Source organism: Onychomys torridus, chromosome 3 (genome assembly GCF_903995425.1).
Source record: "Onychomys torridus chromosome 3, mOncTor1.1, whole genome shotgun sequence".
NCBI classification, from domain to species: Eukaryota; Metazoa; Chordata; class Mammalia; order Rodentia; family Cricetidae; genus Onychomys; species Onychomys torridus.
Window position 1 is genome coordinate 7,896,599 of NC_050445.1, and position 25,259 is coordinate 7,921,857.

The window sequence follows — 25,259 nt, forward strand, 5'->3', positions numbered from 1 at the left end:
GGTATAAAAGGCATGAGGACCAGGAACTAGTGCTGGTTAAGCTTTTAGGCTTTTGAGCAGCACAGTTCAGCTGAGATCCATTTGGATGAAGACTCAGAGGCTTCCAGTCTGAGGAAACAGGATCAGCTAAGGAATTGGCAAGGTGAAGTTGCTGTGGCTTGTTCTGCTTCTCTGATCTTCCTGCATTCACCCCAATACCTGGCTCTGTCTGGGTTTGTTTATTAATAAGACCTTCTAAGATTTGTGCTACATTTGGGGTCTTGTGTGGTGTGTGTGTGTGTGTGTATGTGTGTGTTTCTCTCCCCTACCCTTTTCTCTTTTCTGTCTTGGGTGAATCCAGGGTTTCATATATAGTAGTCATATACTCTACTACAAATATATGCCCCCTGGCCACTGTCCCCATTTTTATCTTTCAAGATACTACCAAGTTACCATTTCAATATTACAGAGACGTCCCAGTACTCAGCTGTCCTTGGTGTATTTTATAATGTTTTCCCTCTCGTTCCAAATTGCACTTAGCTCTTTTACTACTCAAAAGAGGTTCTACCCTCAAGTACATATATATCTGAGGGTAATGGGAGAATGATGGTTGATGTTGTTGATATGGTCAACTGGACAAACTCTAGAATCATCCAGAAGACAAGCTTCCAAGCATGCCTGAGAAGGATGGTCTAGGTTAGGTCACCTGAGGTGGGAAGACTCATCCTGACTGTGGTGGCACTTTCTGTGGGATGGGGTCCTGGACTGAATGAAAAGGAGAAAGCCAGCCAAGTGCTAGAATCCATGGCCTCCTGCTTCCCAGCTGTGGATGCACTGCGACCAGCAATGTCTCAAGACCCTGCTGCCGTGACTCCCTAAAACTGTGAGTTAAAATGTGCTGTCAAATACTCATCACAGAGATGGGGAAGGCAGCTAACGTGGGGGATGGGGTGATCCAGATCAGTCCATCCTCCCATCCTGTGGCAGCTCCGGTGACCGGCTGAGGGCAGCATCCACAGGAAGGCTCATCTGGAAGCAAGTGTGGACGATGCAGACCCAAGCCAGGGACTCTAGCCCCCGCTCCTTTTAGTAGATATGCAGTTGCAAAATGCTGAAACTTTACTGTGAAGGAGAATTAGACTTGGTTTCATCCAATAACTAACAACTGTTGATGCTGTCACATGTCACTGTGTTCCAGGAAGTAAGACAGCCAAGTTTCAGAAAGTTTCCAACCTCTGGTCCAGGAAACCCAAGAAAGCACGCTAGTGTAGCTGTTTCAAAAACAAGCTAAAAAGCACAAACAAAAATGTTCACTGCAGCCTTATTTGTTAAGCACAAAATTGGAATAGTTAATCAAATTAGGGTGCATATATACACAAAGGAATATTATGTATTTGCTGAAATAGAATTAAAAGTCTAAATCTACAGAGGAAAACTTATATAATATTAAATAAAAATAAATGAGGAATATATTAAAATGATACATACAGCATGTTTCTACTTCTGTTTGTAAAAACTCCTTAGGTGTGGGGGCTGGGTTCTGAGAAGGAGCAGGTGCTCACCGCACAAGCGTGAGGACCTGAGTTCAGATCTCTAGCACATGCATAGAAAAGTCCAGGCCAGGCTATACTGGCATGACTCAGGCCCAGGGACAGCCTGCTCTAAACAGTAAGGTGGAGAGTGACAGAAGACACCTGCTGTTGACTGGCTGTCAGCACGCGCACACCCGCACACACACGTGCGTGCACACACACACCACATATACATCACACACACACCACATATACACCACACACCACACACACACACACACACACACACACCACATATACACCACACACACACACACACACACACACACACACACACACACCACATACACACCACACACACACCACATATACAACACACACACATCACACACACTCACACACACACCACATATACACCACACACACACACACCACACACATACACCACACATACACCACACACATACCACACACATAACACATACACACATCATACACACCATACACACCACACCACACACACACACATCTACACACACACCACACACATAACACATATACACATCACACACACACCATACACACACACCACACACACACACACACACACACCACACATACACCACACACATAACACATATACACATCACACACACACCATACACACATCATACACACCATACACACACACCACACACACCACATCACACACACACACCTACACACCACACACACACACACCACACCCACACCACCACATACACACACACACACACACACACACACACACACACAACCACCACCACCACATACACACACCACACGCACAGAGTGGGGACAACAGACAGACAGACAGACAGAAATAGTAAAAGAGCAGTGGCCCAGGTGCCCCTTCCACACGGGCCAGTGCAAAATAAACCACAGAGTCCCAATTATAGGCAGGGACTTCACCAGTGCCACAATAAATGCCGAGCCAATCTTTTTAGCAAGCCCTCTACAGCCACTTTTGGACCAGAGTGGGAGGCTGCCCTGCTCCCCTCAGAAATCACTATGTAAGAAACGGGACTCTTCATGCCCCTCTGGCCAGTCTGCTGCATTTTTAGTCTCAATACTAAACCAAATTTTGTATGGGGAGCCATCCCACTATGCCTTATGAGGAGCACAATGAACTTTTATACCCAAACTGACTATCACTTTTACAATACTAAGGTACAACATTTCATTTCAGGTGTGCATAGTTGTGCTCATTAAGAAAGGGTATCCAGAGGGCCGAGGAAAAGGAAGAATTCAGTGTAAGGCACCACCTCCATTCCAGATGCCTAGAAAAGCCACTTTCTGTTTGGGGACTAGCCACTGAATCTTCACAAGGAAACACACCTGGACTGAGCCATTGCCCCTCTGTGAGAACATCTCCCAGGGTGACAGACAAAAACTGGTACTTGGGTCTCTGCCAGCACCAGTATCTCTTCTTTTTGGTCACCAGACTCAGGAGCTGCAGCTTGTCTGAGTCATTCAAGTGTGAGACTGAGATCAGGTCCCCTCCAGCATCGACTTCTTTAAGGAAATTCCGAGTCGCTTTGGCAAACATTTTGTCAGGTTCGGATTACCTGAAAAATAAGATTCGCATAGAGTCAAATATGGACTTACTTCGTGTCTTTTTTCTAAAATTATCATGTTTCTTTACAGTTCCTATAGCTAATGTGGAAGAATGTGTCCTCTGAGAAACTGTCTAATGTGAGGTCAGTCGAGGACAATGAAACCAGAAGAGGGAGAGATCAAAACAAAGAGATTTCAGTCGGGCTAGGCTGTGAGGTCACACTGCCAAAGCAAGCGACCTGAAATCCCAGTGGCTTACCGCCCTGGTTCTCAACCTGGGGGTCGCAATCCCTTTGGCATCAAATGACCCTTTCATAGGGGTCACCTAAGACCACCAGCAAACACAGGTATTTACATCAGGACCATGACAGAAGGAGCTGAATTAAAGGGTCACAGCGTTAGGAAGGTTGAGAACCACCAGCTTACAGCGATAAAAGTTTATTTGGTGAGCTGGGATTGATGGTACACATCTGCAATCCCACGGAGCGGGGTGGCAGAGTAAACACACTCAACAGCAGCCTGGTCTGTATAGTGGGTTCCAGGCCTAGACTCCATCCCAGAAGGAAACTATTTGTTGCTTATACTGCATGCCAATAAAAACAGAACAGAGAAGGTCTGGGATTTTCATTTTACTTTTGAAAGGTTTTTTGGGTTTGGTTTTTTGTTTTGTTTTTGACAGGGTCTCTTTCCTTAGCCCATGCTGGCTTGGAACTCATTGTATAGCTCAGGCTGGCCTCGAACTCTGAACAATCTTCCCACCTCAACCTTGGGAGTTGCAGTGTTACAGGAGTAAGTCAGCCAGCACCTGGCTGAGAGTTGATTTTCTGTGGACATTCAGAGGATCAAAGGGGAAACCACCATCTTGAATAGTGTCAATCATTATACAACATAAAAGAGAGTTCTAGAAGGTCTCACATTAGCAATTAAACATTCCGGCACAAAAGGTACTGATGGCATGTTTACTTAGAACTTGTCAAAACATGGATTTAAGCAACCTTGAGAATGGAGACTGCAGCCCTACCAAGACCCCGGCAGGCAGAGACCTGGGGATATTTGTTGACGTAATGAGTTCCAAACATTCAATCAACAGCAGATTGGAGATATTAAAAAATAATTCCATTGTATTGAACATGTGCAGACTTCCCCCTTAAAACAATGCTGTAGTAAGCAAAAGACCAACTGTATAAACAACATACAGGTGATTTAAATTCACCAGATGCCGTGTGTAGGATGTGTGCAAACTGTACCATTTTGTAGGAAGGTTGGCTAAGGACAATGGTCCCACATTGCCAAGTCCAGTATGGCTTGATCCTGGAAACCTGCCTCAGTCATTGAGGAAATGGACAGACACACAGACATATGTTCAGAAAATCTGGGATCAGGTGGGCTGTGTTCTTGCTGATGGAGCAGCATCTACAGTAGCAACTTGGAAACTCCGAGTGCTTATTTTATGTATCTGAAGTCCAGATCAAGAGGGCTGGTTCATTGTACGCAGCTGAATAAGAGGCAGGCTCATGGCACACAGCTGAACAAGAAGATGGGTTTAGTCAATCTTGGGCAGGAGGGCTCCACAGGGAAGCAGCCTCAGGCTGGAGTCATCTGGGAGGAGGATGCTGGGGTTGATAGCTTTTGCACACCGTCAGCTTTTGCACTTGGCAGAAGAGGGCTTTACCATGTCACTCTGAGCCTCGGAGGTTTTCCCTTCCCTTAGGTCTGAGGCATCAGGGTCCTTGGCATGGCTGTGCTCAAGTGAACAACACACACACTCACTCACTCAGAACTTCATCTGCTCCTTACACATTCGCTCAGGGTTTCCTCCACTTCCCTTCAGTGGTACCTAGGGACCACTGCAGTTCTGTGAGAAGTCAAGGACAGATTTTTGCTACTACATAGTGTGATCTCTCCCGCTCAGAAATGAATACTAGCTAGCTATAAAATTTTAACCCAGACATAAAAGTATAGTCATACTTCAGCTGGAGAGAAAAAGGAAACCCGGGAAGATATAAAAGGAAAGTAGCGTGTTTAGTGGGAGTGTAGGCTAGTAAGTGGGCGGATTTTATGGAGGAATACCCTTATTCCTTCCTCATAACAACACAAGAGAAAATTGGTAATAAATCAGGATTTCTTTGAAGAAATAAAACCATAAAAATGGTAGGAAGTGCAGAGAAATATTTTTTGCAATCATAGGATAAAGGACATTTATAAAGATAAATTGCAATCTGAGTAAATATTTGCAATATTTATTTCAAGAGGATTTATTTAAAAACAACTCTTAGAGGCCAGAGAGATGGCTCGGTGGTTAAAAGGACTCCCTCCCGCTTGGAGGCTTACACCTGTTGGGGAATTCCCTTTCAAGGGGGTCTGATGCCTTCTTCTGGCCTTCTCACACACTACATATACCTGGCCCACAGACATACCGCAGAAACAAAACACCCCTATATAAAATAAAAAATATATAAATACCCAAAACAAACTTTTACAAATCAAATACCTGAGTAGAAGAAACACTTAAAAATCGTATGTTACCACACAAAACTAAACATAGTCGTATATGTACAGATATGCACGGATTTCAAGTCACATTTAATATTACACAAAGAATTGAAATAACACTTATTTGCTTGTTAATTTTATTTTTGTTTCTTTGATTTTATTTAGGCTTTTTTAAAGCTGGGTATGTAACATCCTAGGTTAGCCTCAAACTCATAATCCTCCTGCCTCATCCTCCCTAGTATTGAGATTACCATGGTAGCCATCATGCCCAGTGAAATAGCACTTTACAACTAACTATAAACAAGTAAACACATCTGGTGACAAGAGCTGGTGTTTGTCTGTATTCTTGCCCTGGAACTTGGCCAATCCCTTGGTCACACAACACTCCTGGAGTTTAACAGCTGTGTGTAGACTTGACCCTGTCTGATTCACTTTCTTCACCACTCACCTTCTCTGGGGTTTCAGAAACATCTGCCTCCCCCACCTCTGCCAAGCACCTTTTCCTTCGTCACTATGAAGCAGGAGCTGCTCCAGCCGATTCTTGTATATTTGGAGTAAAAATAAACATTCGAAGAGAAGCAAAGTTCCTGTTTGAACAATGGCCTGCAAACACTATGACTAAGGAGCTTGCCTTCAATGGAACATTCACTTATTCATTTGCCAAAGTGTTGATTGAGTCCTTCATTAAGAATTCTTGCATACATACTAGGTTCTGGGTTGAAGTACTTAAAAAACCACTAGGTTTATGCTGCGTTTGGTGACTCATGCCTGGAATCCAAGCACTTGAGTAAGCCAGAAAGATAGTTGTGAGTTCTAGACCAGTAGGCCTCCATCACACACACACACACACACACACACACACACACACACACACACACACTCACACACTACTTTATGGTAGCTATCGGCAGATAATGGTGGAGAAGGAACAACCAAAAATCCTGTCCATCAAGTGGACAAGGGCCCCAGTGTGCTGGGGAAGTCTGTGGCCTCCAGGCTGCACTTTGTAGCCAAGGAAAATCCGTGAGGGCTGTTGTGACAGAGTAGCATTTACAGAAGCAGGGGGCCAAGGTGTAAGGGAGACTAGGAAGGCAAGGCAGGCTATCAGCAAGTGTCTAGCTAGTGTCCAGGCTGGTGCCCTGCCGTCACCACACTGACAGACTTAGAATGCTTAGGAAGCTTTGGGACTGACGAGCATTGTGTCCAGATGGGGACATGACAGGAACAGTCTGGGAAGTCCCCTGGACCAGAGCCTGAAGGTCCATATACCCCTTTGGGAGTATCAGATGAGCAAGTTCTATGAAAGGGTGTGACCAGAGAGCAAAGGGATCAGCAAAGTCACTTAGATCTTCTAAACAACACAGCAAGGTGGGGGCAGGCAAAGGTGCTCACTGCCAAATCTGATGATCCCAAGACCCACATAGAGGAAGGAGGGAACGGACACCTGTAAGTTTTCTTCTTACCTCCACAGCTGCACACACACATGCACAAATCCATAAATGCAAGCAGGGAGTGGGAAGGGGGAGAAACAGGTTAGAAATAGATGCAAACCTATGCTGCTCTAAACTGTCAGTATCCTAAGCGGGGAGACATAGGCTTGTTGGATTCACTAGAACTGTGGTTGTGTGGCCAATGATGACACAGGATAGGAGACCCACTAGCACGTCCTCCAGACAGTCCAGGCAGGTGGTGGGAGATGAAACAGTTCAGCCGGTTACTAAGAGATGGATTCAGGAAATTGAGGGCAGCAACTGCCACGGCTGTCTAAGGGACAAGATGGAGGATTTGTTGTGCCAAAAACAAAGACTTTGAACAAAACTGGGTCTCCACTTCGGTGTGTGAGAACTCATCCAGATGGTAGAACAAGCTATTTAAGTTTGCCCTTGATGTTGGGATTATTATTTTTTTTTTATAGTCTAGATTCTTTTCTGAAACAAGCTGAATGGGAGTTCACAAACCCATCTTCACATCAAAAGGGTTTCTATGGAGCTGATGTCAGGCTTGCTGTTAAAACAAAGGAAAAAACTGAATCCAGATGTTGTGAAGGCACAGCTGTGGGAACAGCACCAACACCCCCAGAGGGGTCAGTGGGTGAAGGAAGGGCACTTTAAATTCACTTTTCGTGGGACTTTTTCTGTTTCCTCTAACTGGCCAATTTCCTTCTTGACAGACTAAGTTGCTTAGGAAGTTATTGGGAGCCTGCTGCTTTGAAGGCCTGTCAGACCTAGGCTTGGCCAATTACAGGACTTCGTGAAGATGGTCTCCTGGTGAAGTTAAGGCCTGCACTTTCTTTTCTGTTGCATGTGGGTAGAATTTATATGGCGCCAAAATCTATACTCCAAAAATGCTAAGCACTCTGAACTTCCATTCCCGCCATGCTCTCCTCCTATCTGCCCTTTATGCCCTTTCTACTACCGTTATCTTTGTGTTTCCTTGTATAAATACAAATGTAAAAGTCTGTTCATCCCTCCACACTGTTTTCCTTACATAGTGATGTAATCTATGGATTACGCAACACAAGCATCTTCTTGTTTACAGTTGCATACTACTCCTTCCCTTGGTGTGTTACTGCTGATTGGCCCCTGTCATACATGGTTCAGCAGTTGATTTTTTTTTTCCAATGTCTGCTATTTGAAAAATACTGCCAACCAGATGTGGTGGCTCAATCCTGTAATCCCAGTACTATGAAGGTTAAAATGGGAGGATTGTCATGAGTGTGAGGTAAGCCTGGGAGAAGAGTGAGTTCCAATCCAGTCTAGACTATAGAAAAACCATATCAAAAAGCAAACAGCCAAACAGAATAGCACTAAATATTCCTTCATAGACAGATGACTGGATTGGGAGACTAGCGTCCTGGGAAAGAGATTGCTCATCAATGGGTAGGTACATTAGTAACTCCAGAGCGTCTTTCCTTCTGCAATCCAAGTAACAATGTAGCTGTTATTACAGATCTCTGTTAACATGTGTTACAGTGTCTGTATGATGGGCCTCAGACACAACCAAGCTTACATCATGCCATTAGGAGGCACCACATTGCCACCATCATCTCAATCACTCGAGGTAACTGACTAGTCAACAAGGAACTAACATGCACAGGGGTTCATAAACGAAGGCACTAGAATGGTGGTTCTCAACCTGTGGGTCTCGACCACCTTGTGGGCTGCATATCAGATAGTTATATTATGATTCATAACAGTAGCAAAATTATAATTATGAAGTAATGACAAAAATAATTTTACAATTGTAAGTCACCACAGCATGAGGAACTGTATGTATTAAAGAGTCCCAGCATTAGGAAGTGTTTATCCTGAAATTTGCCAGAAAAGCCAATTCTATCATTTTGGCCCAATTTAAGCAAGCTTTTATTAAAATTTTAAATACTGACCAAGATGGAACTTGGTCAAGACCATCACCTGGAAACTTTACAGGTAAGTGGCTCCAAGATCCATGTTGACAGAGCTTATACGGGCAAACCATAGGCCACTGTACTTTCTCATGAGGTTTTTTGGTTATTTTCCAAGAACTACAACTCCCAGGATCCCAGGAAGTTACCTGGTCCATGGGCAGGTGGTGCTTACAGGTTAACTTCGAGTCTAACAGAAGGTTGAGAACCACTGATCTAGAACCTGATACAAGGACCCTACATCGCCCAATACACAGAAACACAGTTAAGTCTCAACTAACCAAAAGTCAAAATTTAAATTCAAATTTCCATAACACTCTAGCCTGGAAGTCCATGACAGTAGATTCAGGGCTGTGCATGTAAAAAACCACAGGGCTTTACAGGTGTGAAAGCTCCTGCACCCTAACCGAGAGCTTAAGAATTATGTTGGCAAGCTTTTATTCACCTGCCTGCCTGCCTGGCTTCCCAACCAAAGCAAATTAGAGCATAGGCAGTCCGCGTAGATGTGGTTAAGGACAGAGGAGGACTCCTCAGAAAAGAAGAAAGCAAGACAGCATTCAGAGTTAGCCAAGAATATGGCCACCTGGAGCCACTGGCTCCTGGGAACAAGGAATCTTGAAAGGAACAGCTGAGGCGATAGTTGCATGAAGGACCGACATCCCTACCATGCCAGTGGGTCTGATTCAGCCTCGGGCACACTTGACCTTGCATATCGAGGAACCGTGTTCTTTTTCTCCTTCCTACTTAGCTTCTTTTTCCTCCTCCTCTTCTGTTTTTTGTTTTGTTTTGTTTGAGAGAGAGTTTGAGGCTGGCCTTGAACTCTGTAGCCTCCTGTCTCTGTTTCCCAGAGGTGGGAATAGGTTTCTTCTTCTGGCCTTGCCACAACAGGCCCAGGGTTCTTGGGAAGAGACCCCAGCATGGAATATACCAAATAAAGATCAGTGTCAACACGTGTTGGGCTCCTGCTCGTTGCCAGGTGCCAGATGCCTTTGTGTGTTTCCTCATTTACTCTCCAACTCTCTGAAGCAAACATTTTGCACATACTGCAGATGTGGAAACTGAAGGTCAAAAATGTTAAGTAATTTTCCCAAGATCTTGACAAACAGACGCCTGTGAAGCCAGCCCGGTACTATAGCCTGGTGCTGCTCAGGGATGGACTTGTGTTCCCAACTGAACGTGAACAGGGCATCCACATGAGTGAGACCACTGTGATCACAGACCTTGGCAAAAAACATGACTACTCTGGCACCATGACCAACTACAGACCAAGCACACATGCTCTTCAAACCACAGAATGGCCAATACCACCTTCCTCCCAGTCCAGCCTGTAACCTGAGGCTACTTCTTGACCAACCCCAGCTGCAGCCTAGCCCCGACAGGCTTTCCATCAAGCAATGGTTTATGAAGAGATGCAATCAGGATCCACTCCTTCCACCCCCACGCACACACATGCTTACAGTCAGCCACTAATCCGGGAGCAAAGACTTCCCTCTGAAATCACTGGCAAGCCTCATTCCCCCTTGCTACAAGGAGCAATAACACCCAGCAGGTCCAGATCCCAGTAGCTTTGACTAGGGGACCTTGAGTATCTCCCAAGAGAATTAGTACTGAGCCAAGAAGATCCTCTTGAATCCAGAGCAGGTGCTTCTGACCACTCCATTCTGCTGACCCTTCAGCTTTTTCATCTTTAATTTAGGTGCATATGATCCATTTGGGAAAGACAGTCTGTGTGGAAAGGCCAACTTCAGTTGCGGTGGAGACAAAACCATTGCCTTGAAAAATGTATCTTTTCACCAATAGTGTGTGAAATAAGAAACACATGGTGGTCAGAGGACAGGCGTGGGTCTGAACCGGCAGACTGAAGCAGGCCGCAAAGGATGCGGAGTGGAGGAAATGAAAGACTGTTAAGGACAGAGGGGGCAGGGTGTGGTGTACAGCCTGTAACCTGGGTAGTGGGAACTAGAAAGGCTGAGACAGGAGAATTACAAATCCAAGTCCAGCCTGGTCTTCACAGGGATATGATAGCTTTAAAAAATGTTTCAATGAATCTTCAAAGGCAAAAGCAGCTGTAGTTGACTTGCATACACCTGTAATCCCATCACTGTTCCGGGAGAGGCGCAAGACCAGAATGTGCAAGGGCAGACCAGACTGCCAGGACACTTAGCTCAAAGACAAACACATAAAGAGGGGACCTCTCTAGCAGGCGCCCACAGAGCTCAAGAATGAGAACACCCCGTGGACAATGCAGAGAGCCCTCTGAGCAAGCCAGCCTGGAGTCCAGGGACCTGGGCAGGCAGTCTGGGTCAGTTTTCTCTCTCAGATCTCGACGGGAGTCAGGACCCAGCTTCTCCCCGGAGATTTGTTTTTGGTTTTGTTTTGTTTTTTTGGTAAGAAGTGCTTGTGGGTAATGGATGTTGAAAATGATTCATTTTATTGTACATCTAGATGCTGTTCCTCTAACCTTTCAGCTCTTTTCCTTGACTCCGAGCTCTGCCTGGGGCGTGACAGCCCAGGCCCAGCTGTCCCAACACATCCTTTCTCACTTCTCTCCTAGCTGTATTCAGACTCCCCGTGAGTGGGTGACTGGAGGGCTGGATTGTTTGTTTGTTTGTTTGTTTTTTCAGGCTCCAGCAAAGCCCTAGAGCTGCCCCAGATCTTTCCCTGAGGGGTGCAAGGGGGAAGAACCCCTCCCCAATCCCCACTCCGAATTGAGGCAAAAGGGTCTCAGTGCCCAGGTGAGATTCAGTTCCCCCAGGCCTGGCCGCACCCGAGCCTGCCTCTGCCTGCCTCTGGCCTTTCCTCCCGTACATGCACACGCCTGGATCCTTCCAGACACCAGAGAGAGATCAGAAGACAAAGGATGGATATGGGGGTGGGGACATGATGAGGTGGGGGTGCCAGAGAGCACCAGCGGCACTCGCCACATTCCAGGACTACCGGGGTGGCTACGAGCAGGCTGGGAGGAGGCAAGGATGAGATGGAGACCTGGGCGGAATCCGACAGGACAGAGCAGCTGTTCCTGCTGGAGGGTGGCAGAGAAAAAGGGGGGCGACTGTCCCCCAATCACCGGCTTCCGGAGGGAGCAAGGGGGTCCCCAGGGAAAAGGGGCGCTGACAGTTTGCCCCAGGCCGGGATACCACGGAGGGCGGAGGGGAGAGGAGCACAGGCGGAGCCCGCCGCACGCGCCCGCCTGCCGCCGCCACTTACCCGCGCGCTGCAGCTCGGTCCTGCACGTGCTCGGTTCCTGCAGGCGCGTTCCCGGCACTCTCAGGGAGAGGAGCAGGGCGGGCCTGGACCTTTGTTCAGTCCTGCCCCAGGGAGTCTCAGCAGGGCCACAAGCTGGTGCACCGCGCTGGAGGCGGGGCTGGACCCGGGACTCAGGGACCCTGGCGGCAGAGGCGCTCCAGGCAGCACCGGAGGCAGCTGCTGACAGACACTGCCTCTCTTCCTTCCGGGGATACCAGGGAGGTTGCCAACTGCCCAGGTCAGGCTTTGGCTGAAGCATCTGCTCCAGCGGAGGGAGGTGAGGATGAGCTGTATCCTACTGGCCACAGATGCCTCACCCCCTACCCAACCCCCACTCCCCACCCCTCACCCACCCCCACCACCTTCCCCACACCCTGTCATGCCACCAGTAGGGTGTGGGTTGGCACAGTGGCCTTACAGTTCATCCAGGGAACTTAGTCCTTGGCCTTGAGAACCCTTGCACTTGCTTGGGGATTGGTGTTGTGAAGGTAAGCTCCCTGAAGGAGAACCAAGCCTGCCACCAGCGGGTGACAAGGGAGGGGATTAGAGCAGAATGTTGTACCCTCTGAGTCAGTCTTTGTAGGATGTTTTTCCTGTGCAATGAACAGCAGAAAAGAAAATCCTCCCCCCGACCCCCAGTCCCCAGATTTACACTCAGAGAATACAGCATTTCGTGGCTGCCCCCTAGGAAGGGGCCCGGCAGGCAGCTCACAGAGGAGGACTTCCTTTGGTCACCTCATCACAAAGCCTGTCCTAGCCATTCATACTACCAGGGACCACAGGGACCCTCTAGCTCCTTACACACTTCATGATTCTCCTTTGCCCCAACCGCCATCACCACACTACATGTATAATACACGATTCTTCCCTAAGTTTTCATCTCACTGAGTACAGGGAGATGTTTTGCTTTCTTCACTGTGTCCAGCTCCAAACTTGAAACTTACTGCATAGTAGATACTCAGCAAATTATGCTTGGATTAGAAAATAACTGGTGAGATACCCAGTATGTAAAGGCAACAGCCTTCAAGTCTGACTACCTGGGTTCAATCCCCAGAACCCAAACAGTGGAAGAACTGACTCCTACAAGTTATACCCACATGTGTATATTATAGATAGATAGATAGATAGATAGATAGATAGATAGATAGATAGATATAGATAGATAGATAGGTAGATAGAGATGATAGAGATAGATAGATGATAGATAAAGCGGTAGATAGAGATGGATAGATAAAGATAGATAGATAGATAGATAGATGAGAGATTTTTTTTTCTCAAATGGGGCATATGGGGATTATGGGGTTGTCTTCATAAGTTACCTAGTTTCAAGATTTTCTTTCTAGTAACTTAAGCCATGTAAGATGAAGACTTATCAGTGTCCATTGCCTCCTGACCTTGGCAGTTAAGCTTCAGAGTATCCTCACCATTTAGTGCCCATCCTGAAGCCCCAGCTCCCCACTTGTAATTGATATGCATGAGGAAGGTGTAGACAGTGGGTATCCGATGCATGAGTAATAGAAATTGCCAGAGTTGCCTCTCTCGTCCTATGCTTTGCCAATGTGACTAGGCAAGAAAGGAAAGGGAAAGAAAGGAAAGAAAAGTCACTATTCTAGTCTGGTTAAGGGAGTTTTAAAATCTGTCATTGGTCCTTTGGGTTCATAAAATCATTCCATGATGCTGTGGTTTGACTGTGTTCCCCAGAGTCAGTCCGTGCAGTGTTGAGAGGGGATAGCCATAAGAGGTGGTTAAGACACGAAGGCTCTGCCCTCAGATACTATTGACAAGGGAATGGGTTGGTTACCACGGAAACTGGTTCTGATCAAAGGAGCTTGCCACCCCTTCCCCACCCCACCTGCCCCTCTTCTTCCCTTTCCTTCCACCTTCTGTCTTAGGATGACTGGGCAAGAGGGTTCTCTAGCACAACTTGACCAAGGACTTCTCAGTCTCCAGAGCTGGAAGTAATAAAATCTGGGTTCTGTATCATTTACCCAGTCTCAGGAATTCTGTTCTAGCCTCACAAAGTCAAGTAAGAGACTTGTTAACTTAATTGTTATCATAGCTTATTGCCCCATGGCCTGGGGCATCAACCTTTGAGCAGCTTCATAACACCATGTTCAAGCAGTCCCCACCCTGATGGCTCATCCTCTAACTAGGTCACTACTTGAAACTGAGACCACATGAGTTTCTGAAGCAATGATTCCTCAGTGCCTTCAATTTTTTCCCCTCTTCCTATCCTGTGCAGTGGCTAGTCATTAAATGCCAGAGGGAGATACAAGCCGCTGATATGGAGGTGACACTTTCTAGGTACTATCTCTAGGCCTGGCTGTGAGTACTTTACACATAAAGACAAACTTATCTAACCCTCATAACCAACCAATTCTGGGTTCAAGTTAAACAAGTGAGACACAAGCTGTGAAGTAATGTCAAAGAGTTGAACTCAGGCACAGAGCATAGCCTACAGAACGTAGGTCTTGGGAACCGAATGCTGGTCCTCTGCAAGAACAGGATACACTCTTAACCACAGAGCCATCTCTCCAGCCCCATACTTTAATTTTTTAATTACATTTGTGCTTCTTGCTATCACTTTATTTGAAGATTTCAGAGGCCACAACCAAAATAAAATAATATTCTAATCTCAGACTCTCATCTGTATGCTCCATTAGGAAGAGGGGGTGTGGGAAACTCTCACTGGAGAAAGATTGGGTTGCTTATTGTTGGCAAGTATTTGCCTCTCAGAAGATTCATCACATAACTGTTTCAAGTTGCAGATCTTGCTAAATGCTCTACTGTTGACTGGGTGTTCCCGGCTCTCCCCCAGAGTAAGCTGATGCCTCAATTATCAATGGCTTCATTTTATAGTTTAATCACTTCTTATACCTCCCAGCTTTACAGGCTGGGACCTGGGGCAGGGCAGCTACACAACCATTCAGTTCCATGTGGCATTAACTGAGGTCCCTCTAAGGACTTTAACCACTGATGGCTAATGGCTTGGTCTGAAAGGTATAGGACAGCTTCGCCAATATTTAATCCCTTCAGGATGCTGTAACAAAGTACTATGGACTGTATGGATTACATACAACAGAAATTTGTTTTTCACAGTTTATAGTTTACAATCAAGGGCTTAGCAGATTCTGTGCCTGTTAAAAAATGCTTCGTGGTTCTTTGATGGGCTGTCACATGGTGGACAGTACCACTCTTGGATATAATAACCTCTCAAACCCCCACCTCCTCATGTTATCACATGGCTAATCACACTTAGGCATACGAATTTTGGAGGAATATGAATTGCTAAACAGTTTTATTAATAGAAATCCCAGAGCCAGACGTTGGAGTGAAAGCTGAGAGATCAGAGAAACAAAACAAGCCAGCCATGCTTCTTGAAATCCTCAGCCTCAAGAGAGTGAGTTCCTGTTTCCTCATGCCTTATAGACCTTTTTTTGCCCTGCCATCTTACTTCCTGGGATTAAAGGCATGTGTGCCTCCCAAGAAAAGGCACGAGATCTCAAGTATTGGGATTAAAAGTGTATGCCACCATGTCTGGCTCTGTTCCCAGTGTGGCCTTGAACTCACAAAGATCCATCTCTCTGTGACAGGTTCTTTTTCAGCCCTTGAGCAAGCCCATTTAGGCGTGTGTTCAAGTGCCCAGAGAGTCCTCAGTGCTGTTTGCAAAACTACATAAAAATCTAGGGCATGGACATTAATAACCTTAGTCACTATTATCAGGATCCCAGTGAGTGTCCAGCAGTGGAGTCCCAGGGACCCTGGGAGTTGGGTGTTATCATTTCTACAGACGAGGAGACTGGGGCCTGAAGGACTGGAGACAGCGACTAAGGGTGTGTCCTATCACCATCTGGCCTCTGTGTCTAATCTAGTGGCTGGCTCTGTCCTCTGATCCCCAGATAAGTTTTATTGGGGTGCACAATATATCACCACAGAATACAAACACTCAGAAGAATGACGTTCTGCCTCTCCATTAGGGAAATCACAATGACTTTCCATAATGTTTCAATCTAATTCTTGGTTTTATTAAACACACAAGGAAAATTTCTGTTTTTATCTATTGTTCACGTACAAACAAATATCACTGAAGAAATTTGTAATGAAGACCAATATCCATCGGGCAGATGTTGGATTTACAGAAACATTCCAGACACTACAACTCAGAGCCATGCAAACTGTCCTTATCTCATTATTGCCAGCAGTTCTTATGTCCAGCACTCAAGCTCTCTATGTCCAGCACTCAAGCTCTCTATATCCAGCATCTTGCTAACAAGTGTTTATTAAGGATGTACCATGGGCGTTCAGGGAGACTAAAGATCCCCTTGGCTATCTCAGTTCCTACTTAGAATCCCTATGACAAAAGCAGATTAACAAGAGAGAAACACACGCACACAAATACATTTGTGTCCAGCACACTGAATATAAAATTTAATATAAAAATGTATGTGTGCCATATGCATATATATTCATACATATAATGCATGCGCGTGGATGTGAAAATGCACACAATCACAGGGGAATATGAAGAGGCCAGAGGAGGACACTAAGGGTCTTCCTCTATAGCTTTCTGCTTCCTTAGTTGGAGGCAGAGTATCTCGTTGAGTCAGAGACTTATGTTTTGACGGCCTGGCCAACAAACTCTTGGGATCTGTTCCTTGATGCTGGGTTTATAGTCACCCCAAAGCCAGAGTTATCTTTTCTGTGGGTGCTTGAGATTCAAACTCGGGTCCTCATACTTAAACAGCAGGCACTCTTACCTACTGAGCCATCTCCTCGGCCCCTGGTATAGCATCTTCCACAGAGAAGAGCAAATCTGTAGGGAGAGAAGAACCAAGGCAGGCTATGGTGGTTTCCAAAGGTGGGAAACTGTGGCAAGGTGAACATGTGTGGGAAAACAAGCACGTGGAAGTTCACTTCCAGGAGTCTCCTGTGCCAGCTTTGGGCTCACGAGACTCCAACGGTCACCACGAGAGGAGAATTCATATCCTCCGCTAGTCAGAAAAGCAGAATAGGTGAGCTGTCTCTCTGGTGCTGTTTGAGCTCAAACACAGCTATTTTGGCTCATTTTGGTATATTCTGGCATGGCATCTCCCGATCTTGAATGCCAAGCAGTATACTAGCACTGAGGACATGGGGGTGAACATGGCAAATGTGGTCTTGGCTGTCCATGTCCATAGAGCTTTGCAGTCCTCTGCTGGCAAAATTAGAAGAGATGGTGTACAGTGTTGGGGGAACTCCAGGCTGTGGTGTGTGGCATAGTAGAAGAACAAAGGTTACCTGCCCATGAAAAGGAAATTAGGGTATGGTGTAGCAAAATAAAGCCCTGCATCATAAAGACTCAAGTGCATGGTGGCTCACAATTTGCTCAGGGAGTAACCTAAGGCAGTTCTAGGTGTTGGGGGGGGGGGAGGGTGGGTTCTTCAGACACTGGGCTAGTGAAGGAAGGCTCTGCCATGGGAAGCTGCAGAGGGCATTAAGGGAGGACCTGTTGGCTCCCTACCCTCCCTCCATGACAGATGTATATGAGACTGGCACATTCATTATTTACAGAGGACAGCAGCTAGCCCACAGTCCCTAATAACTGCAAAGGAGGCTGAAAAGGCCAGGTGTGGGCACACGCCTTTAATTCCAGCATTCAGGATGAAGAGGCAGGTGGATCTTTGACAATTAGAGGCCAGCCAGGTCCACACAATGAGTACCAACCAGCCAAGGCTACAGAGTGAGACCCTGCCTCAAATTGTTATTTATTTATTTACTTGCTTACTGTAAAAAGACAGCAGCAAACTCAGCTACAAAATTCCTTCGAGGGCAAAGAAGCCTCTGCTGCCTCGGCTTTCATGGGAGCCCCATCTGGGACAGCCCAGACAGCTGGGCTGATTTCAGTTAAATAATATATCTTCAGTTTGTATAAACAGTCTGTTTTCTTAAAAACTGATCTCTTCTTACTTCTTTGCCTGGTTAAAAGATCGCTGAGAGTGTAGAGACGCTGGAGCTCTCATAGGCAAGGGGCTGGTGTTTTCATCTACAACAATTTATTACCAATAAAGCTTCCTAGCTGGGTTATAATTGGAGGGGGACAGAGGGAATTGTGTGCAGAGTTGCTGTTTGGTAAGGTCCCTAAAAAGGCTAATTGCAATGGGAAAAGTAATTTGGCAAGGAAAAATTATCTTGGCATTTGACTCCATCCTGATTGTCTTGTAAACACACCAGCCAGTAATGTTTGTTAGTGTGGACAGGGAAGAGATAACACTTCCGGGAGCTGAATACCTCACCGGTACACCTTGGAGCACACAAAAAGGGGTTGTTGTTGTTGTTGTTGTTGTTTGTATTTTGATTTTCTTCACTGTTGGTAGACAGGGAGCATCTTTTTCTATTGTCACAGTGAATCTTCAAGCTTCTCTTTCTCCTCAAAGGAGTTTCCATGTTCGCAGTGAGTGGGCAATCTAGGCACCCAGGAACTTCCGATTTCAAGAGGGTTTGCTCTCCACCTTCATTGGCCAACTTCCTCATACTAGAGACAAGGAAAGCCCCAATGACCTCAAAAGCAAATGCCAGTGTGCAGGCTGACTGAGATGAGGCTATGCTGTGGCTTTTGAAGTCACACAAGTCTTGTCTGAGCCCCATCTCTGCCTGCTCACTGTCTCCAGTCCTTCAAGCCCCAGCCTCCTTGTCTGTACCCAACTCCCAGGGTCCCTGGGGCTCCACTGCTGGGCACTCACGGGGATCCTCATAAATAGTGACTACGGTTATTAAAGTCCATGCCCTAGATTTTTATTAAATTTTGCAAACAGCATTGGGGACTCTCTGGACACTTGAACACACACCTACAACTGGCTTGCTCAAGGGCAGAAAAAGAACCCGGTCTTCACCAGGGAAGACAAATGTACTCCAGTGTCCCACAAAGACCAGCCTCAGGTCAGGACCTTTAAGAGAAGAATCCACACAAGGCAATATGGCAGGCTAAAGAAGCTGTGAGGTTCTGCTTCTCTTCTCTTGCTTCTCAACCCAAAGCCCACCCCTCAGAGAATGTTGACATACCCTCCAGGAACTAGAAATCGTTGAGACATAGATTCCCTAGAGAAGTCAGACTGCAACACTTATAATAAGACATCACCGTTGGGCTAGGGATGTAGCTCAGTTGGTACAGTGCTTGGCTGGCATGCACAAACCCCTGGGCCCCATCCTCAGCACCAAATAAACAATGTAGGGGTGTGGTCACTTGGGAGGTGGTGGTAAAAGGATCAGGAGTTCAAGGCCAGCCTTGGCTACATATCAAATTAGGGGTGACCTTGGGCTACATGAAACCTTGCCTCAAAAACAAAGCAAGAATCTGAGGAAATGACCCAGTGAATAAAGACTTGACATGGAAATGTAGGATGGGAGTTCAGACCCCCAACACCCACAAGAAAGCCGGAAAGAACACAGGAGCCAGGGAGCCCAGCACTTGGGAGGTGGAGACAGGTGCCTGAGGAGACAGAGTAGCCAAGGCAGCAAGCTCTGGGTTCTGCAGGAGAGGCTGCCCCGATAAATGAAGTGGGGTGTGACAGAGGAAGACAGTTCATCAACCTTTGATCTGCACAGACCTGTGAACATGGACAAGAGGGCACCGCCAGGTAAACACAGGCCAGCCTGAACTATATAGCAAGTTCCAAGATTTTATGGGCTCAAGGGAAGACCATCAGAAAAGAACAATACAGAACAACAAAACAACACAAAGGTAATGATGGAATCTGGCAAAACTGATTCTAGGCCAGAGTCCATACTGGAACTTTTGACTCCTGCCTGATAGGTAGATTTGGGATGAATCAAACATCTGAATATTAACTTCAGTCTCCACCCTTTTACTTTCCTGCTGATTAAGATCCAACTATTCAAAATAGGTTATTCCTTGATTTTTGCACACAGTGTTTTGTTTTGTTTTTAAGACTGGGTCTTCCTGTGGTGCCCAAGTTGGACCTCACTTCTCTATCTGGTCAAGGCTAGCCCTGGACTCTCAGTGTTTCTATCTCAGGATCCTGAATGGTGGGACCACAAGAATACAACGTCTTGCCCAGCTCTTCAAGTCTATGGATTTTTGTTAGTGACTCCTAGAGCAGCCCCTGTGGTCCACTCAAGTGATGCACTGTGTCCCTTTTTGACATTAAAGTACATTGTTTTGATTGGGCTGATAGCACAGGCTTATGATCATAGCAGTCAGGAGGATCAAGAGTTCAAGGCTAGCCTGAACTATAGCAAGACTCTCTCCCCAAACAAACCCAACAACAAATCCAAAACAAAATACTAGCCAATAAGTACAGCAGACAGAGAAAATGGGAAAGAACAGGTGAATGAGCAACCAAAGGAAACGTTTCTATGAATTCTAGACACTGGGTTTCCTGTAACAGTGGGAAGAACGGTGTTGTGTGGCTTTAGAGGGAATTCCAAGAAAGGAAGGAGTTCTAAGCACTTCTCTTGTTTCTAGTGATGACTCCACCATTTCTTGTAAATTGTCCCAAACTACAATCATGCTAAAAATTAAAAAATCTGGGATAAAATTACATTTAAAATCTTTTATTATCCAATATGTGCAACAACCTAAAACATTTTCCTACACCACAGTTTGGAACCAGCTTCCTCTTTTATAACTTGCCTGATAATTCCCTATTATTAGGCAGTCTAGAAAAAGTGCTGTCTATGGCTCCCAGACAGGCTTATACAATCCTTTATTAAATGCCATCTGCTTTTGCTTTATTAATGTTTTATTAAGGGCGATCTGGTTGTCGCTACAAATCATATAGACTCTTGGCTGAGTTGGTTATCACCATCAATAAATTATGTTTTTATTATTAGCAAGAGAACTTACGCTGAGTAGTGGACTGGGCAGAGGACCAAGAGACCCATGTCCCCAACCTGCCCCCTGCTAGTCTTGTGGCCAGCACCAACCCTTGACCTGTCTGTGTTACATGGTATTTCACCTCAAAATAGAAGGTTGGACCCATTCCCCCAGTTACAGCAAACACAGCGCTGTGGGCCAACCACCCAGCAGCTCAGGGAAAGGGGGTGTTGTTGGGAAGGCTGGGGCTGCTGGGCTGCTGGGAACTGGTGAATAGATATGGGGAAGGGAACAGCGTCAGGTGGAGCATTCCAGACCGGAAACCAACTGGGGAGATGAGACCACTTCACTGGGGAAGGAGTCTCAGGACAATAGGATGTATGGGGCATGATTTAGGCATTTAAAATAAATAAATAAATAAATAAATAAGTAAAAAAATTTCTTTTTATTTCTCTTTCTCTTTCTCTTTCTCTCTCTCTCTCTCTCTCTCTCTCTCTCTAACTCAGGCTGACTTCACATTTGCTATGTAGTCAACATGGCCTTGACCTTCTGATCCTCCTCCACTTCCCAAGAGCTAATATTCTAGCCTCTGCCAGCATGCCCAGATAGATCTTTTCTCTACAGTGGAGAGTCTTGACCATCTTCCTCCCTTTCTTGGTCTTAGCTTTGCAGTCTTTGAAAACACTCAACTCTATCTGGCTAACGGATGGGTCTCTTCGATGGGTTAAACACACACACACTTCCTCTCTCTTCTCTCTCTTCCTCTTTCCCCCTCCAGGGTGTGTGTGTGTGTGTGTGTGTGTGTGTGTGTGTGTGTGTGTGTGTGTACATGTATGCACACACATACATGTGGAGGTCAGAGGACAACTTTTAGGAGTCAGTTCTTTCTTTCCATCATGTAGGTTCTTGGGTTCAAACTTGGGTCACCTGGCCTGTTGACAGACACCCTTACCCACTGAGCCATCTCACTGGTACTAAACATCACTGTTGAATCAAGGTGTGTTTGGCACCGCACATGGGTAGCAAGTGAGACTAGACATTGAGGCCTGAGGTCTTTGAGATGAGAGTCTTTGGTTGGTTATCGAATGAACACATTTTATTTTTTATCTGTGCTGGGAAACCATGGAGATTGAGAGCACTGCCATGGGGCAATCTAGTCCACCAAATTAATTTACTTGTTAAATTTCCACCAGTTAAAACATAGGTGAGCTTATACTAAATTCCATAATATTAAGTTGTACTGGGTGGTATTTTGTTAGTTCCATGGATGGATGAAGACAAGGAAGAAAAAACCTACCCACCACACTCACTAGATCTCTGGTAGGCAGGCATGGGGGTGGGAGATGTCTGCAGCTCAGAGCTCATATTCTAGTTCGTAAAATGACAACAAGCAGTATGAATAAAGAAAAGACATGGATGGCAATGGCTTGTAAGGAGCTTGGATACATTACTTAAAACTTAACAAATAATAACAGGAAAACATCCCAGCACTTGGGAGGTAAAGCAGATGAAGAGTTCAAGGTCATCCTTGGCTACATAGTCAGCCATGTACAGTGACATGTACCCAGGACAGTCTGGGTGCCTGAGACCATGCATCAAGAAAACAACCAGTCAAAATCCCTATCCTACTACCATCAAGTAAAAAGCTGACTAAGGAGCAGGGGTGGGCTCTGCTGGAGAGTACTTTCCTAGCATGCATGCATCCCTGGGTTCATAAACAGGACATGGTGGCACACATGCCTATGATCCTAGCACTCGGTAGGAGCAGAAAGGTCAAGAGTTCAAGGTGATCTGTGGCTACATAGTGAGTTGGAGGCCAGCCTGTAGTGTGTGAGACCCTGTCTCAAAAACAAAAAAAGGAAAAGGAAAAAGAAGAAAGGAAGGGAGGGAGGGAGGGAGAGAGAGAGAGAGAGAGAGAGAGAGAGAGAGCGCTGGACAAAGTGAAAAATCAGATGTTTTCCTTGGGTCTCTTAGAGAAGAGGGATCAGAGGTCAAACCTCTCTCCCAGAAGGACAGACAGATACAGAAAGGCATAGTTACCAGAACGGACACCCCAGTAGGCATTAGCATGGCTGCGGGAAAGCGTCTGTTGTGATGATCAGTTGCCAAGGCTCAGGATGCATCCTCTGTGAGTTAAATCTTCCCCCACACTGTGATTTTCATTCTAAGAAGAAACAAATTCTTTTCAGCAATAAGTTTGTGATACAAGGGCCCATTTATCCCAGACTGGCTTCTTTAGCTCCTGAACGTCTGTCCCTGTCTCTGCCTCCTAAGTGCTGGGATGACAGGCCTGAAACACCAAGTCTGACTCCACCGAGGTGTATTCAGAGACTGCCCCAGAACATCTCCTTGTGTTGCTAGAGGAGAAAAAAAAAGGCATTTTTAAGACACCAGATAAATTGGTAACAAGACCCGTCTTCAAGAAAAGCTATTTTGAGACTGGAAGGATGGCTTAGTGGTTAAGAGCACTTGCTGCTCAATCATGAGGACCAGGGTTCTGATCCCAGCTCACATGTCAGGTGGCTCACAAATGTTTGTAGGCCCAGCTCCAAAGGATTTGATGCCATCTCTTGGCCTCAGGTGCTCTTCAGGTACTGACACACACATGTGAGTACACACACAAATAAAACATTTGTTAAAAGAAGGCCATTTCACTAGAGCCAAGATCATTGAGGTTTTTTCAAATCACTGCTCAGCTCCAATGCCAGGACAGCACCCCAGCTGGCAAGAAAAAACTACCAGGTACAGCAAACGACACCTCTTCCGCTAGCCTGTCTTCCTGTTGTCTCCTTCATAATAACTGAGCAATAATGAGAAAGGACTGTCCCAAGTCCTGTGTCAGCCATCCCAGGAAATAATTGAACTGAGGAGAGAGTTCCAGGGACCCCCTTCCTCTTTTAGCCAAGAGACACAGAAGACAGAGTTACGTAAGGACAGGATAGTTGCATCTGCTGTCTGACATGGAGACGAGCCGTGGGACTGATCTCTTAGCCTGTGATGTCTGCACATGCATTGGGAGTTGGTATTAAGTTGAATTGAATGGTTGAATACACAGCCAATGGGAGAGAACTGGAGAACAGAATTGGGGTCAGAAACTACCCCAGAAAGAATCTGAAACAGATGCAAGCAGGGAGATGAGACTATCAGAGCTCAAAGCGTGCTGGAGATGAAAGGCCCTGTCCAGCCCTGGAGACTGCCTTTGAGGGCTCATTAGAGCACAGGACACAGACAGAGAAAGAGACATCCTCCATGCTTGTGGATATGTTGATAAAAATGTAAGAGACACAGAGGGAATAAGCCAGAAGAAATACCCAGAGCAATGGTGACTGAGAAATTTTCAAATTAATGCTGTCAGTTATAAAACCACAGGCCCAGAAATCTTATAGAACACTAAACAGGATAAATGGGGGCTAGGGAATGGTGGGGAGGACACAGAATACAGAAAACACACACATACTCATCTAAGGCACGTCATGATGGGCGGTACACAGAACACAGAAAACACACACTCACACACACACACACACACACACACACACACACACATCTAAAGCATGCCATAAGAAAACTGCAGAAAGACAAAGATAAATACACACACACACACACACACACACACACACACACACACACATACACACACACACACATCTAAAGCATGCCATAAGAAAACTGCAGAAAGACAAAGATAAATAAACATATTCTTTTGGAGTTTTCTTTTGTTTTGAGATGGGGTCTCACTTGTAGCCTTGGCTGAACTTGAACTCACTATGTAGACCAGATTGGCCTTGAACTCAGAGATCTACCTGCCTCTACCTCCCCAATGCTGGTATTAAAGGTATGCCACCCTAGTTTCATTTCTTCCTGTAATTAAAATACTCTGACAAAACAAAGTTAATGGAGAGAGAATTTATCCCACTTATAATTCTGGGTCACACTCCAGTGTTTCCAGGAAGTCAAGGCAGGAACTTGAAATAGCTAGTCACATGCAGAGTCAGGGAAATGAGAATGAACACAAGCATGCCTACTACTGAATTATCTGATTCTTGTATAGTGCAGGGCCCCACACCAGGGACGGTAGGTAGTGCATCTTCTCTCAACCAAGGCAATTAAGACAACCCCACAGCCTTGTCTAGACAGTTCCAGGCTGAGATGTCTTCCCAGGCTGAGATGTCTTCCCAGGCTGAGATGTCTTCCCAGG

At 45.8% G+C, this 25,259-nt stretch overlaps 1 protein-coding gene and 1 long non-coding RNA gene across 2 annotated transcripts in view; one reads left to right on the plus strand and one right to left on the minus strand.

Annotated features, from left to right (window-relative positions):
- Gsdme (gasdermin E) overlaps positions 1-12,564 on the minus strand; it is a 60,502-nt gene extending 47,938 nt beyond the window's left edge. The window contains exons 1-2 of the mRNA XM_036180246.1: positions 12,211-12,564; positions 2,889-3,118 (exon numbers count right to left, since the gene is read on the minus strand). Coding sequence (XP_036036139.1) covers positions 2,889-3,099 — 211 coding nt within the window. The 5' untranslated portion in view covers positions 3,100-3,118; positions 12,211-12,564. The remainder of the gene's footprint in view (positions 1-2,888; positions 3,119-12,210) is intronic.
- LOC118579137 overlaps positions 12,254-25,259 on the plus strand; it is a 32,568-nt gene continuing 19,562 nt past the window's right edge. Inside the window, exon 1 of the long non-coding RNA XR_004944438.1 lies at positions 12,254-12,526. This is a non-coding gene — a long non-coding RNA (uncharacterized LOC118579137). The remainder of the gene's footprint in view (positions 12,527-25,259) is intronic.